The 17,486-nt window shown below is 41.1% G+C and overlaps 1 protein-coding gene across 4 annotated transcripts in view; it reads left to right on the top strand.

Moving 5' to 3' along the window:
* Positions 1-17,486, top strand: part of NEO1 (neogenin 1) — an 88,657-nt gene extending 71,171 nt beyond the window's left edge. For 2 of the 4 annotated variants that reach the window (XM_070762646.1, XM_070762645.1), the window contains exons 21-28: positions 2,555-2,623; positions 3,521-3,665; positions 6,165-6,403; positions 6,512-6,604; positions 10,251-10,409; positions 12,096-12,353; positions 14,373-14,509; positions 16,947-17,486. In XM_070762646.1, the coding sequence (XP_070618747.1) occupies positions 2,555-2,623; positions 3,521-3,665; positions 6,165-6,403; positions 6,512-6,604; positions 10,251-10,409; positions 12,096-12,353; positions 14,373-14,509; positions 16,947-17,030 (1,184 nt within the window). In that variant the 3' untranslated portion in view covers positions 17,031-17,486. The remainder of the gene's footprint in view (positions 1-2,554; positions 2,624-3,520; positions 3,666-6,164; positions 6,404-6,511; positions 6,605-10,250; positions 10,410-12,095; positions 12,354-14,372; positions 14,510-16,946) is intronic. The other 2 variants (XM_070762648.1, XM_070762647.1) reach the window with 1 other exon arrangement.

Here is a 17,486-nt window from a genome sequence, read left to right as displayed (position 1 = left end):
CTGATTTAACGCATGAGACAATCAATTAATGAGGAAAGGGGTTTCACTTGGTGCTGGGAGCTGTAAAACATTTTTTTTAAAGTAATTTTCTGTCTGGCATTTTGGCTTTACTTTGCCATGACCCAGGTGGATGAAAACCAACAGTTGTAATAAAGGAAAAGTGGATAGTAATTTTTTTTTGGTAATTTCTGTAAGGGTGAAAATCAATAAGCAATAAACATAAAAGGTATTTTTTGTTATAAGCAATACTGTATCAGGTAAGAACCAACACCCATTTTACAACTTTTTTAACAGCCGTCATCAAAAAACAGTTTTTAGCAAAACCGTAGGAAAAAGCAGTCACATAGCTATCAGAACTTTGAATTTGGATATTCCAGGGAGGCCTGCCAGAATTTTGAACCATCACTAAATGACCAATCGGTAGTTGAGGATGCTGTAGTTGTGTCCACTTGAGTTTCATAATGTCCAGTATGAGTTTCCCATTTTCAGAGATTATTGTTTCCATGTCAGTGAATTTTGGTCTCTTGTGTGTTTTTTCCTCTCTGCTTCCCTTGGTAGCGGAATCATCAGATAAAATGTCTAACGATCAAGGTAAACCAATAGATGTGCTTTATGTGTCGTGCGGTCTTTTATGAGTATTATTCTTTTAATTTTAAAAGATTTAAAATATCAAAACCTGCGGCTTCTTTTGGTGAACCACATATTTGCAACCTTCTAGATTTGTTTCCATCTAGAAGCAAAATTGTTGAAAATTAAAACCGTACAACGACTTTCAAATTCTCTGTATGCCAGTATATTTTGCTCTTTTTAAAAATGGAAATAGTCTATTTAATGAGCATGGTTTTGACTTTTTAATCCTCTAAGGTTGGTTTGGTTTTTTTACTTTTATAGTATTCCTTTATTTGTTAGAAGGCCTGACAATATGTTGCAAAAATGATTTACATATAAATAAATAAGGATTTGTTTGTATACAGTCATCAATATACAATAGCTTTAAATGAATGAAAGCAAGAAGAAGACGACTAAAGCCCCTTGGTGGCAAAGAATGATTGCATTCATCCAGCCTTGTATTCTCTTCCAAGTGACTCTCTCCCTGCATTTATTTCTTATCAGTCCCCAATGGACAGGAACATCTATCAACTGGAATGTGTCGAGAACTGAATGTTACATTGGTTGTAGAGATCTCTACATGTGATCTGGGCTTTGTTAGAAAGGATTAAGTAGAGGGATAATCATAATGTGCCCACTTCCCTTCCGGATTTAATATGTCTTGAAAATACCTGCCATATCAATGATTGAGTATGAGCCTCTTGTAAGATAAGCATTAGGCTCCAGCTGTTCAGAAACGGGGGACAGGGAATTAGAAAAAAACAAAGTTCTTACATGGATGGAAAATTACATTTTGTCTCGTTATCAGAAAAGATTTAGGCTACTACATTATGGTTTGCACATCCGTGATTACAGAGGTATACTCTGTTAATATAATCGGTTTGGCATTTTAAATATGTTCTATAGTCTCTGTGTTTCTGTGTACAGTGTTCCCTTGATTTTCGCGGGTTCGAACTTCGCGGATAGCCTATACCACGGTTTAAAAAATATATTAATTAAAAAAATACTTCACGGTTTTTTTTTTCTATACCACGGTTTTTCCTGCCCAATGACGTCATACGTCATCACCAAACTAATAATTTTTGCAAATAAATAACAAAAATAATAATTATTGTTAATAAGTAATTATGTTTATAAATATCAGGATCACTAAGTGTCTTATTCAATGGTGAGTACCAGTAATAATGGCGAGTAAATGGTTGTTAAGGGAATGGGAAATGGTAATTTAGGGGTTTAAAGTGTTAAGGGAAGGCTTGTGATACTGTCCATAGCCAAAAATTGTGTATTTACTTCCGCAGCTCTACTTCGCGGAAATTCGACTTTCGCGGGCGGTCTCGGAACGCATCCCCCGCGGAAATCGAGGGAACACTGTATATCTGTATGTGGGTGTACTTAGAGAATGCATCTGTCTTGGAGGTCAGACCAAAACTCATCCACTCAGACACCATCCTGTTATTTGATGAGATCACAAAAAGGGGTGCAATTAACTCTTTAAGATTGTATTTGAGGTGATGAGTTGAAGGTTTTAACAGTGGGAATTGGAATAAAACTATTATGAGAATCAAATTGCTCCTATTTCCTTCTTTAATTCCCCCACTCCCCCACTCAAATTCTTCAGCAAAATAGTCTTTTAAGTTTTCTGGCATGATTTAGGACCAATGTTTTTGAAAGGAAGGGCTCTTTTTATTTCATATGAGGGTGGTTGGCCTATTAGACCCCCCCCCTCCCCCAGTTCCCATCTTTTACTTTTGGGGGGGGGGAGTGACAATCTTCCATTAAAATAGTTGGGGCCATGTAATCTCAAGGTGAGTAGGTGCTGGAGAGCCACAAATTGCTCATCTGTGACCTGTGTAAACCAAAAGAAAAATGTCTTAAATTTTTAAAAAGTGGATAATATGAGATAGTTACTTAAAACCCTTAACACAGTTAAAATTTTATATTCCAGCTTTGGGATCTGCAGGAAAAGGAAATCGACCAATGGATGTTGGAACAGATTATAAAACCCCCATCAGTGGTAAGTATTTTCTTATCTCTATTCATGCAGAATGCGGCCGCGGGAGCCATCGTGGGGCTTCCTAGATTCGCCCACGTTTCTGCAACACTCCGTGGCCTGCACTGGCTGCCGATCGGTTTCCGGTCACAATTCAAAGTGTTGGTAATGACCTTTAAAGCCCTACATGGCATTGGGCCAGAATACATCCGGAACCGCCTTCTACCGCACGAATCCCAGTGGCCGATAAGGTCCCACAGAGTTGGCCTTCTCTGCGTCCCGTCGACCAAACAATGTCGTTTGGCGTGCCCCAGGGGAAGAGCCTTCTCTGTGGCGGCCCCAGCCCTCTGGAATCAACTCCCCCCAGAGATTAGAATGGCCCCCACCCTCCTTGTCTTTTGCAAATTACTCAAGACCCACCTTTGTCGCCAGGCATGGGGGAGTTAGGATATTCCTTCCCCATGGCCATTACAAGTTATGTATGGTATGTTTGTGTGTATGTTTGGTTTTTATAATAAGGGTTTTTAGTTGTTTTATTAAATTGGATTGTTATATGTTGTTTTTTGTCATTGTTGTTAGCCGCCCCGAGTCTGCGGAGAGGGGTGGCATACAAATCCAATAAATAATAATAAAAATAATAAAAATAATAATAATAAATAATTCATGTTACAATTTCCCCAAAAGATAGCGTGTGTTTGCAGGTCAATGTCAAATGTGCCAGGCCAAAGCCATATTTTATCGAAGCCTATTTTATTGGCTTATCAGAGAAAACCTCAGTTGAAATTCTCAACAAGGGAGGCCGAATCTCTCACATGCCATGGATTTTTATATGTAGCTTAAGTAATACTTTTCAATCCTTTCATCCCCATTCAAACTACAGCTCTAAAAATCATTTTGGATCATTTTTCTGTTCTTTCTTAGGAAGCAACAGCCCTCACGGCAGCCCCTCCCCTCTAGAATACAATATGCTGCTGATCATCATTGTGTCCGTGGGAGTGATCACCATTGTGGTTGTAGTGATCGTTGCTGTGTTTTGCACTCGAAGGACCAACTCCCACCAGAAGAAGTAAGGTTTCGTTTTCAGTTGCCCTGGGTGGAGGGGCGCGTGTGTCTTTCTGCTGGTTTCAAGGATAACGGGTGTGATTTACAAGAAAGGCAAAATAAAAGGCACAATAAAGTTGCACATTGTGCTTTTGTGAACTTAAATTTTAAATCTTTCTCACATAAAGAGTCTATGCCAATTTAACAGCTCCAGACTTAGAAACATAGAAACATAGAAGTCTGATGGCAGAAAAAGACCTCATGGTTCATCTAGTCTGTCCTTATACTATTTCCTGTATTTTATCTTGGATATATGTTTATCCCAGGCATGTTTAAATTCAGTTACTGCAGATTTACCAACCACGTCTGCTGGAAGTTTGTTCCAAGGATCTACTACTCTTTCAGTAAAATAATATTTTCTCATGTTGCTTTTGATCTTTCCCCCAACTAACTTCAGATTGTGTCCCCTTGTTCTTGTGTTCACTTTCCTATTAAAAACAGTTCCCTCCTGGACCTTATTTAACCCTTTAACCTATTTAAACGTTTCAATCATGTCCCCCCTTTTCCTTCTGTCCTCCAGTCCAGACTATACAGATTGAGTTCATGAAGTCTTTCCTGATACGTTTTATGCTTAAGACCTTCCACCATTCTTGTAGCCCGTCTTTGGACCCGTTCAATTTTATCCATATCTTTTTGTAGGTGAGGTCTCCAGAACTGAACACAGTACTCCAAATGTGGTCTCACCAGCGCTCTATATAAGGGGATCATAATCTCCCTCTTCCTGCTTGTTATACCTCTAGCTATGCAGCCAAGCATCCTACTTGCTTTCCCTACCGCCTGACTGCACTGTTCACCCATTTTGAGACTGTCAGAAATCACGACCCCTAAATCCTTCTCTTCTGAAGTTTTTGCTAACACAGAACTGCCAATACAATACTCAGATTGTGGATTCCTTTTCCCCAAGTGCATTATTTTACATTTGGAAACATTAAACTGCAGTTTACATTGCTTTGACCATTTATCTAGTATTCAGGTAATACATAATAATAGTAATGGTTCAGATGATGGGTATGTTGGGTTTTTTTAATTGCTGTGCCTCTGTTTCTCCAAGGTAGGGACATTTATCTCTCCTTTCCCTGGTAACCTTGCTGCAGGCCTTACTAGGAAAATGCTAATTTGACTGTTTTGGTGTTTCCTTACCCAACACCTGGGCAAAACTATTTGAAGTGTAATTAATCATTTTGACGTTTCTTCAACATGAGAAAAAACAATCATGCAAAACTACCAGGCTTCTAGTATTTAATTTTTTCTTTCTATTCGTTCGCACAGAAGTAGTGTAGATCAGGAAACTGATCATGTAGGAAGACTAAAATTATACTTTATTGATATAGGCTATAGCAGAGGTCTTCAAACATGGCAACTTCAAGACTTGCGGACTACAACTCCCAGAATGGCTGGCTGGAGAATACAGGGAATTGAAGTCCGCAAGTCTTCAAAGTTGTCAAGTTTGAGTACCCCTGTGCTATAGTGACAAACGTCTTATGGTCTTAAGGGCTTCTGGGTGTCTTCTCAAAGGTCACCTCCATGGCTTCTTCTTCCCTTCTCAGCGTGAAGTGTGGATGGGGTGATTTTTGTTGCTACAGGATATACCGCACCTAATGGCAGGACAGTCTCTGTATTCAAGGTCAGCAGAAGTTTGCCTTCAGGCTGCTTCTGGAGAGGTGAAAATGTTGGTGACATGGAATGGATGTTGGCATCCAATAAGATACAGAAGGACGCTATTTTTGGGGAAGAAAGAGCGAAGATCCTTCATGCACAATAGAAAACTTACTAATGTAGCTCAAGACTGAATTGAAGGGTCCTTGGTGCTCTCTAGCTGGGTTGTTTGCATTGATGATGGCACTTAATTTCGATAATGAAACATCTGCAAGAATTTTATAAAATATGGGATAAAGTATACGAATGGTGGAACTTTAAAAATAATATTAAAAGTTAAAGTAACAAGAATTTAGAACTTTTTGAACTTATTGTTTTGAAATTTTATAAGATAGAGTAAAACAGTTTAAAAAATGTTTATACTATGACAACGTTAGATGTGCTATTCATTATGTTATATTTTTTGAATAAGTATTTTATAGATAAAGAAATTTAATTAACATAAGAATACAGAGTTAAATTCAATAAGTATCTAATACAAATGTGTGCTATTTCTGTATTGATCTGATTACAGTTAGGTCTTTATTTTTTGTAGTAGTTAGACTTCTAAGATAAGCGGAGCAATGGCAGCTCCTTAAATGTTTAATGTTGTATGTCTTTGTTTGTCTTTTTAAAAAATACAATAAAAAATATTTTTTTAAAAAAGAAACATCTGCAAGAAAACAACCCAGCTCGGAGAGCACCAAAGACCTTCACAAAACAGACTACTGGGCAGTGTTATTGTTCTCAAAGATACTTTTATGGAAGATACCTCTTGCAGGAAATTGGGATAAGCGATTTCTTATTGTTGTTGTTTTTCCTTTTAAAGAAAACGAGCTGCTTGTAAATCTGTGAATGGCTCTCATAAATACAAAGGCAATTCCAAGGACGTCAAGCCCCCGGATCTTTGGATCCATCACGAGAGGCTGGAGCTGAAGCCTATCGATAAATCTCCAGATCCCAATCCAATCATGACCGACACCCCGATCCCTCGTAACTCCCAAGACATCACCCCCGTCGACAACTCTATGGACAGCAACATTCATCAGAGACGAAACTCCTACAGAGGTGAGAGGACGCTGAGCTTATTGTTAGCTTCGCTGCTGAATCTTGTTGTTGTTTCCTAACGTGGACAGAAAGACAAGCGGACCCTGACCTTTGTTCTTCTGAATCCAGGTCACGAGTCAGAGGATAGCATGTCCACCCTCGCAGGGAGAAGAGGAATGCGGCCAAAGATGATGATGCCCTTTGATTCTCAACCTCCTCAACGTAAGTCTAGCTTCAACCTCCCAAAGCCACCTGCATTGAGTCAAACATTTCTGGTTCCATCTCACCCACATAAGATTACCTTGCAGTTCATTTAAAGCAATAGTCCAAGTGCCCTTAGTCTTAAGAGCACTAAATAAACTTCTGGTTAAGTCTCCGGAGAGGGGCAGCATACAAATCCAATAGATAGATAGATAGATAGATAGATAGATAGATAGATAGATAGATAGATAGATAGATAGATAGATAGATAGATAGATAGATAGATAGATAGATAGATAGATAGATAGATAGATTAGATAGATAGATTAGATAGATTAGATAGATAGATAGATAGATAGATAGATAGATAGATTAGATAGATTAGATTAGATAGATAAGATAGATAAGATAGATAAGATAAATAGATAGATTAGATAGATAGATAGATAGATTAGATAGATAGATTAGATAGATAGATTAGATAGATAAGATAGATAGATTAGATAGATAGATTAGATAGATAGATGGATAGATGGACAGATGGATAGATGGATGGATGGATGGATGGATAGATAGATAGATTAGATAGATAGATAGATAGATAGATAGATAGATAGATAGATTAGATAGATAGATAGATAGATAGATAGATAGATAGATTTGATAGATAGATAGATAGATTAGATAGATTAGATAGATAGATAGATAGATAGATAGATAGATAGATAGATAGATAGATTAGATAGATTAGATAGATAGATAGATAGATAGATAGATAGATAGATAGATAGATAGATAGATAGATAGATAGATAGCCAGTCTGCTTACATTTTCCTGTGACATTGACTTCTACCCCAGGCTCTCTCTGTTTTTGTAGATTCATTCTGGCAGCAGAAATAAATTTGCCCCGTCTGTCTGTGTGCCATGTAGTTATTCTGAGCAGAATAGCCTGCGTTATATCACAGGTTAGGCTTAGAACGGCCTTGGGCTTTTCACCTTAGTATAGGGATGTAATTTCTGGATCTCCATAGCGATATGTTAATGACAACCCCGATGGATTTAAATAACAAATATTGCCAGCTAAATGAAATTTGCGCAGCCATCGTTTAGGGATGGCAGGTCCAGGAGATGTCGTGTGCAATTGAGGGTTCTATCAATTTAACCTATTTAAATATTATTATGGGCCAGATAAATGCCAAAACCATAGAAATCAATGCCAGAGTGCATTTATATATTAGCTAGATCCTGCCAATACACAGGCAGTAGAAGAAGTTGAAGAAAATAGTTTTTCTGTCACCAGAGTTAGTTGAGATCCTCCGTTTATCGTAACTGATATAATTATGGCGATGTGATACTAATTTGTGTGTCGTCAAATTGCAAAGATTTTAGATGGTTTTATTTTTCTTTGAAAAAGCTGGGAATGTGCTAGGGAGAAACAGATGTAGAGTATTTGGACTGTGAAGGTTACAAGATTGGAGGTGAAGAAGGGAACCAGTTTACGCTTGATGATGGTCTTCCCCACTCAGAGTGGGGAAACAGTATGAAAAATATTTTGAGAAATTGAGGCAAGGAGAAGATGCCTATAATTAATTATTGTTATTTAAAAGGTGTTTCAGAAACACTGTGATAAAAATCCAAACGTCATGTTTCCCATGATGAAGGTGAAGCCTTTTAATATACAATATTCAGACCAACGTGGATTGTGAGGATGGGAATATTTTTTTATTATTATTATTATTATTATTATTATTATTATTATTATTATTATTATTATTATTATTTATTAGATTTATATGCCGCCCCTCCACCAATAGTGTCAGAAAACTTTCATTATTCCAAGATGAGATGTTTGAAATGCTTCATAATTTTACAAATCCTGTCCCCTTGTTTTTTCCCCTCAACCTTTATAAAGGGAGGTCAATAACATTCCTTCCTTTGCAGAGATTATTTCTTCCTATCATAATGTTCTATTAATGCATTTGTATGTGGTTCTTTTTACTTTTTATTATGGCGAAAGATTGGCATAGAACCAACAAGATGAGAATGGTTGAGTTACTGAGCTTGTTGTAAGATTTACCCTTTATTTTATTCCAATCTGCAATATATCAAAACTCTTCATTACAAAATACATTGCATTAATCATGATCTCACAACTATATTCCCTTCCATTGGCAATATGGGGACAATGAATTAAGCTTTCGTTGGGTTTTATTTTAAAAGCACTATGTTTACATGTGTTAAAGAATAGCTTAACTAAAGCAAGGAGAAAGAATTGGATCAGCAGCCAGCAAAATTAAAACCTAGGATTTCTTGGTTGAGAAACACAGGAATTGAGATAGTGGAAATACAATCCTTTAACATTACTTAAAGATCGGAGATTTATAAATGAACTCAGCAGTAGTATGAGTGCAGAAATTGTGAACTGAGGGGAAATTGGAATATCAATGATTTATTTGCTTGCCAAATTACAAGCACCGTTAGTGTGTTTTTGTAAACTATAAATCAAGCTCATAAAACTACAATTTTATGTTGAGTAATGCGTGCAATTACTTTCATATAATACCATAAAGTTGGAGACACGTTCAAAATTACCCATTCCTAATTATGATCCAACGCAGAGCTGCCAATTCATCCTCAGATCTCCATAATTCCTCTTTGCTCACGTATAGCGGAAACGTCGGTTTGATAATCTGTGCTTCGATCTCACGTCTCACCTCAACCCGTAAGTTTCCTTCCAAGCAAATCCGATGCTTTTCAGCAACCCAAGCAGCCAACACCTGCAATTCTTGCTTCCTAATTGTTCTGTCTGGGTCCCCCCAGACGCCAACCCCAACCAAAAAGAGTAGCCAGACACACTGGTAAAAAGCAAAGGCAGTTTATATACTGGAAAGCAAACACAGGTAACAAAAACTGTTCTTACAGACAGGAACACGATGAAGCTTCACAGAGGTTTCACGAAGGCCAGGCAATAAAACAGGATTCTTGCTGGCAAAAACAACACTGGAGATAATAAAACCCACGCCTCCCCCAAGTCTTTCAGCCTTCTAGGCCACAAGCCAAGATCAGAGACGCCAAGAATCGAAGCAAGGTCACAGGACTCCCAGTTGATAACTCTCCACGAGACTGTAAGGGCGGGCCTGCCTTTTCAACCCTGCTGAGGAGAACCACACCCAAACCCAGCTGTTGCCAATTCAGGGATGGAAATACCTTTCTAATTGGCCCCTTCTTTGAGCTGCACGTCTCTGCCGCATGTCTATTATAGCCTGTGCGTCTTCATCCAATGAATCCAGGCTACTAGCTGGGGAGAGCCCCCCTCCCCGGGGGTCTCAGGCTGCTCTCCCTCCTCCTCCTCCTGACGTTCCTCTCCCTCGTCTGCCTGGTCCTCCCCCTCCTGGTCACTGTCCTCCTCCTCTGGGCATGGATCCGGCAGAGCTCCAGCCGGTCCCTGAGGAGCCTCAGGCTGAATCACAACACTAATCCCTGGAAATTTCTTGACAGAATAATATCTCTTCTTCTAGGAATCTGGAACCGGGCGTCCTAGTCTCTCTCTGTCTGTTTGTTTCGATGCATTTTTGTTGATGAAATTTGGGGTAGGGGCTTCACTTTGGCCCGCATGCCGGTTGGTCTTGTGTTAAGCTTTTTTTTTCTGTCTTATGTTCATTCGCAGCTGTGGTTAGTGCTCATCCCATCCATTCCCTTGATAACCCTCACCATCATTTCCACTCCGGCAACCTCGCTTCTCCAACCTGCAACTATCTCCATCACCAGGCAAACCTATGGCCAGTTGGCACATCTGTCTCCCATTCTGACAGGGCTAATTCCACAGGTGAGAAGAACGACCCATTTTTGGAGGTCCGCCATTGGCAAAAGAACCATGAGGACCAGAGCCTCATATGATCTAATTGCAAAAAAAATCAAACGACATGTTTTGGGTGGCCACCACTAGCCCAAATCTACCAAACTCAGAAGGTTGTATCTGCCGATTGAACTAATTGTGTGTTCCTTTCTTCCTTGTGTAATAGCACACGTTGTATATGGATGTGACTTGTTTTGCTGCACTTTGTTCTATTGGAGTCAGATTAGCCCCGAGACTAAGGTGGTCCTTTCTGTGTTTTTAGTGAATGGCACATATAAGCATTTAGAATTTTATTTAATCTTGGATCTGATGGTAATTCGGTTTCTCTGTTGAGAATTTACATTTTGCATAATTTTCTCTTTTATTATTAAAGCTGCAAATAATGACTCTGAAGTGAGAATACCCCCTTATTTAATTGTAGAGCGCTAGTAGCTTTGCTTTAATTTCTAACATCAAGAGGATCCAATTTTTGCATCGAATATGGAAAAACTAACAGCTTAGAGGTATCTGTATACCTAGCATTAATGAAAACCACTTGAAAGCTAGGCAACTAAGAAATCTCCAGACAGTTCACTAAAGGATGAACCAGTTAGCAAATTCAGGGGTGATTTGGAAAGCTGAATATATTTGTTTTGTTTTGATTCAGTGACGGGATCACATGCGAAGCTTTTTCCAAACAAATTAACTATTTATAGAGCCTAAGTAAAAAGCATAAAACCTTTTAGGTATAAGTGCTAACTGATCGAGCTTTGGGGTGACTTTCTCATTCTCTCAGTTTATTGGCCTTCTTTGGAACTAAAGAGAGTGTGTGTTCTGTCGGGCTCTCTGGTAGACTCCTCCCAAAAATTCACAGGTACAAATTTCAGACACACACACATTTGAAAATTCAAAACAATGTTCTTTATAATGAAAATTCACGTAAACCAAGCCCCCTTTTGATATAGCAAAGAGCACTCGTCTCCAAACAAACTGGTAATTTGTATAAGTCCCTTATCAGTTCTCAGATACTTAACTTAGGGTTAGGGTTAGGGATGTGTGATACTTAGCTTGCAGCTGTGAGGCAATTCACAGTCCTTCTTTCACAAAGTGAAACACACTTTGCTCTGGTTTAGTTTCAAAGCGGGGGAAATCAGCACACAAAGGTCAAAGTCAGCAAAGCAGTCACGAAACACAACAATCAGATAATCCTCCACAATGGCCAAACCCACAGGCTGCTATTTATAGCAGCCTCACTAATGACCACAGCCCCACCCAACCACAGGTGGCCTCATTTTCTTTGATAATAATCTCTCAGTTGTTGTTGCCTATGCATCGCTCTCCGCATGCGTGGCTGTATCATTAACTCTTGTTCCGAATCCAAGGAGGAGCTAGATCATTGATCTCCTTCTGAGCTGTCTGCCACACTCTCCTCCTCCCTGTCACTCATGTCTTCTTGGTCAGAGGAGCCTTCATCAGCAGATTCCACCGGGGGCAAAACAGGCCTGCAGCATGTGGATGTCTCCCCCACATCCACAGTCCTTGGGGCAGGAGCTGGGCCAGAGCTAACCACAACAGTGTGTGACCCAACTAACGCCATTGAAGGCCCCTGGCCTTTTCACGGACCCTCTGAGGTTGAAAAGTTAAAGCTAACGGCTCATTTCCTTCCCTCGTCTGCAGAATCTGTTCGAAATACACCTAGCACAGACACCATGCCAGCATCGTTGTCTCAGACATGTTGTACTGACCACCAAGAGCCAGAGAGTGTTTCAGCATCCTACCTGCCCAGTACCCAGGAAGAGGAGACAAGCCAGACCCTCCCCACTGCCCACGTCCGTCCCTCTCATCCTCTGAAGAGCTTCGCTGTGCCAGCCGTCCCGCCCACTGGCAGCAATTACGACCCTGCGTTGCCAAGCACACCTTTATTAGCACAGCAAGGTGAGTAAGGGGGAGGGAAAGTCGAATGGTGGAGGGAGGAGATAGGGGAGTGGTACCCTTAACGTAATCTTCTAGATCGGCGTTTCTTTATTTTTTTAATTTTCCTGAATTTATTTGTTTGTTTGTTTGTTTATTTGTTTGTTTATTGTTCTGTCGGGCTCTCTGGTAGACCCCTCCCAAAACTTCACAGGTACAAATTTCAGACACAGACACTTTTGAAAATGTTCTTTATAATGAAAATTCACTTAAACCAAGCCCTCTTTTGGTATAGCAAAGAGCCCTCGTCTCCAAACAAACTGGTAATTTGTACAAGTCCCTTATCAGTTCTGTGATACTTAGCTTGCAGCTGTGAGGCAATTCACAGTCCTTCTTCTTTCACAAAGTGAAACACACTTTGCTCTGGTTTAGTTTCAAAGTGGGGAAAAATCAGCACACAAAAGGTCAAAGTCAGTAAAGCAGTCACGAAACACAACGATCAGATAATCCTCCACAATGGCCAAACCCACAGGCTGCTCTTTATAGCAGCCTCACTAATGACCACAGCCCCACCCAACCACAGGTGGCCTCATTTTCTTTGATAATAATCTCTCAGTTGTTGCTGCCTATGCATCGCTCTCCGCATGCGTGGCTGTATCATTAACTCTTGTTCCAAATCCAAGGAGGAGCTAGATAATTGATCTCCTTCTGAGCTGTCTGCCACACTCTCCTCCTCCCTGTCACTAATGTCTTCTTGGTCAGAGGAGCCTTCATGAGCAGATTCCACTGGGAGCAAAACAGGCCTGCAGCATGTGGATGTCTCCCCCACATCCACAGTCCTTGGGGCAGGAGCTCGGCCAGAGCTAACCACAACAGTTTATTTATTGGGTTTGTATGCTGCCCCTTTCTGCAGACTCGGGGCGGCTAACAAGTGACAAAAAACAGCATGTGACAATCCAATACTAAACAACTAAAAAAAACCTTATTATAAAACCAAACATACATACAGACATACCATGCGTAAATTGTAAGGCCTAGGGGGAAAGAATATCTCAGTTCCCCCCATGCCTGGTGGCAGAGGTAGGTTTTAAGAAGCTTACGAAAGGCAAGGAGGGTGGGGGCAATTCTAATCTCTGGGGGGAGTTGGTTCCAGAGGGCCGGGGCCGCCACAGAGAAGGCTCTTCCCCTGGGTCCCGCCAAGCGACATTCTTTAGTTGACGGGACCCGGAGAAGGCCCACTCTGTGGGACCTAACTAGTCGCTGGGATTATCCAGCCAGCATGTGTGGAATTGAAGTCCTCACATCTCAAAATGCCAAATGTTTAAAAAAGCTGATCTACAGGCAAATGTCAGAACTCCTGTGACGTTTTTGGCAGCTGCAACAAAATCACAATTACTCTAGAACAGGGGTGTCAACTCGTGGCCCGTGGGCTGGATGTGTCATGGGCCAGTGGTCACGCTCATCCCTGTTTTAGTGACGGGGGGGAAAGTTGTGATATGACCTGCCATTATATTATATTATATTATATTGGATTGGATTGGATTGGATTGGATTACATTAGATTACATTAGATTAGATTTATGCCGCCCCTCTCCGCAGACTCAGGGCGGCTCACAACAATGGTAAAAACAGTACATAGTGACAAATCCAATACCCACCAATCCAATTACAATTTTAAGTTAAGAAATTCATAAAACCACCCCAATATATATATAAAGAACAAGCACACAATCAATCGAATACCAAAACAACATGGGCAAGGGGGAGATGTTTCAGTTCCCCCGTGCCTGACGGCAGAGGTGGGTTTTAAGGCATTTACGAAAGGCAAGGAGGGTGGGGGCAGTCCTAATCTCAGGGGGGAGCTGGTTCCAGAGGGTCGGAGCCACCACAGAGAAGGCTCTTCCCCTGGGTCCCGCCAGACGACATTGTTTAGCCGACGGGACCCGAAGAAGGCCGACTCTGTGGGACCTAACCGGTCGCTGGGATTCGTGCGAATTTACATTTGTTAGTTAAAAGGTTGACTATGCTTATAATTGTGTCAAGCTTCTAGCCATCCAGTTCATTCAGTGAAGACAGCATCAATCGGAACTCTAGGAAGGACTCGGCCTCCAATGCCCGTCATCGTCCCGAGTGCCCCTGACGTGCAGGAAACCACAAGGATGCTCGAAGACACAGAAAGTGTGAGTGTGCTCCTGGACTATAGCCTAGCGATGCTGTATCCTATCTGGCTTCATAAATGTAAAAATAATAGCAGGGAGACCCTTTCCACTGCACACTGTAAGCAAAACAGGCCTGCAGCATGTGGATGTCTCCCTCACATCCACAGTCCTTGGGGCAGGAGCTGGGCCAGAGCTAAGCACAACAGTTCCCTTGGATGACGACATTGCAGCCCAAGCTTTCAAAAAGCCAACGACAACGCAAGATAGATTAAACATTTATAAAGTGCACTGTTGTTAAATTGTTCCCATCTTTGGTTCATCAATTATGAGGCATCTCTGCTCTTCAATAGCTGTTCCCTTTTGGCTAATGCCAGAGTTTCAAAGATCTGAAGTAGCATTGCTAAGCCTTCTAAGGCACCAGTTTAAATGAGCTTGGCAGCATTGTTCTGAATGGGCCGATGCTTTAATTCGACATTTCCATATAACAGCGAGGCCATTAAATGTGAACCGTTGCTTCATAACTATTGTCGTTGTGGATGCTGCTTGTTCTCTCCTGTCACTTTTGTTCTCGGTTCATCATTTATGATCTCGTTTTAATGCTGCTGCCTTCATCTTTCCCTATGGAACAGAAATTGGAATTGGCCCCTTTTGGCAGCAATAACTGCTGAGCAATCTGGCTTGATTGCTCAGTCCCACCTTATAACCACTGGCAAGGTGGCACAGTGGTTATTGAGGGCTTACTGTGCCCACCGCCAGGAGTTTGATCATGACTGGCTCAAGGTTCACTCAGCCTTCCATCCTTAAGATGGTCGATGTAGGAGATGACCAGACTAAGCCTGAGGGAGGGGTCAAATTATTTATTATTTTTATTTATTATTATTTATTAGATTTGTATGCCGCCCCTCTCCGTAGACTCGGGGCGGCTCACAACAATAACAAAGACAATGTAAGAACAAATCTAATAATTTAAAAAACACTAAAAAACCCATTATTAAAAGCAAACACACACACAAACATACCATGTATAAACTGTATAGGCCCGGGGGAGATGTCTCAGCTCCCCCATGCCTGACGGCAGAGATGGGTCTTAAGAACTTTACGAAAGGCGAGGAGGGTGGGGGCAGTTCTGATCTCCGGGGGGAGCTGGTTCCAGAGGGTCGGGGCCGCCACAGAGAAGGCTCTTCTCCTGGGTCCCGCCAAACGACATTGTTTAGTCGACGGGACCCGGAGAAGGCCAACTCTGTGGGACCTAACTAGGATTAGTGCGGCAGAAAGCGGTCCCGGAGATATTCTGGATGCACCATCATTCCTGAATTCCTTCGTTCCCACAAGAGATTTAAGTCCGGCCTACTTTGAATTAGTTTATCTCTTATCTGTCGCCAATTTGCTTTGACTGTTAGTAGTTCATATTCTTGTAGAGAGCTTAAGCTTGCAATAAATCTTTACAACCATTTGAACGGCCTGGATCTTCTGATTTTCGGGGCACTTGACAGTCGGTAAAAGGATCTAAATTGTTGAGGGAAATACACCGACACTGTAAACCACTTAGAGAATGCTGTGTGATCAGTATATAAGTCTATGTGCTGTTGCTATTGGGCCGCTATCCTCCTTCCTCTTTCCTAAACAAAGCAGCTCAACATGATCGAAACATTTAAATATGTCGAAGGGTTAAATAAGGTCCAGGAGGGAAGTGTTTTTAATAGGAAAGTGAACACAAGAACAAGGGGACACAATCTGAAGTTAGTTGGAGGGGAAATCAAAAGCAACATGAGAAAATATTATTTGACTGAAAGAGTAGTAGATCCTTGGAACAAACTTCCAGAAGACGTGGTTGGTCAATCCACAGTAACTGAATTTAAACATGCCTGGGATAAACATAGATCCATCCTAAGATAAAATACAAAAAATAGTATAAGGGCAGACTACATAGAAACATAGAAGACTGACGGCAGAAAAAGACCTCATGGTCCATCTAGTCTGCCCTTATTTCCTGTATTTTATCTTACGATGGATATATGTTTATCCCAGGCATGTTTAAATTCAGCGACTGTGGATTTACCAACCACGTCTGCTGGAAGTTTGTTCCAAGGATCTACTACTCTTTCAGTCAAATAATATTTCCTCACGTTGCTTTTGATCTTTCCCCCATCTAACTTCAGATTGTGTCCCCTTGTTCTTGTGTTCACTTTCCTATTAAAAACACTTCCCTCCTGAACCTTATTTAACCCTTTAATATATTTAAATGTTTCGATCATGTCCCCCCTTTTCCTTCTGTCCTCCAGACTATACAGATTGAGTTCATGAAGTCTTTCCTGATACGTTTTATGCTTAAGACCTTCCACCATTCTTGTAGCCCGTCTTTGGACCTGTTCAATTTTCAAACATGGACCATGAGGTCTTTTTCTGCCATCAGTCTTCTATGTTTCTATGTCCAATAACCCTATTAAATCTCCCGCAGAATTACGAACCGGATGAACTCACCAAAGAGATGGCCCACCTGGAAGGACTAATGAAGGACCTTAACGCCATCACCACAGCGTGATCACCTTCCCCAAGGAATGACTCCAAACCACAGGCCTTGGGACTTCGCCTTGGAGCACAAGGACATGTATAAAGACGAGGGGACAGCACAGGAAAAAAAGACCTGCCCACCAGCGATAGCACCACCGGGGGGGCCCTTCTGGTGAACCAAGTGGCTCTTCTACTTCATTGGCCTGAAACGAACCTCTTTGGACGTGGTTGGGATTTCCGCTTCTCGCTGCGATGCTGATGCTGATACGAACCAGGGGTGGAGCGACGTCTCGGGCTGATGAAATCCAGCGTCCAGGCAAAGTTACCATTCATCGGAGGCAGCTTTTGTCCCGGTGCTGCGGCCTTCCCTACTTTTTTTCAGTGTTGGACATTCACATTTATGTACAATTTTATTTGTGTGTTTTTATTTTATTGTATCTTTTTTTATTAAAAAGTGTAACCTGACCGAAAAAAACAAACAAAGAAA

The sequence above is a fragment of the Erythrolamprus reginae genome, chromosome 10 (assembly GCF_031021105.1).
Source record: "Erythrolamprus reginae isolate rEryReg1 chromosome 10, rEryReg1.hap1, whole genome shotgun sequence".
Taxonomy (NCBI): Eukaryota; Metazoa; Chordata; class Lepidosauria; order Squamata; family Dipsadidae; genus Erythrolamprus; species Erythrolamprus reginae.
This window is presented reverse-complemented; position numbering and strand designations above follow the sequence as displayed.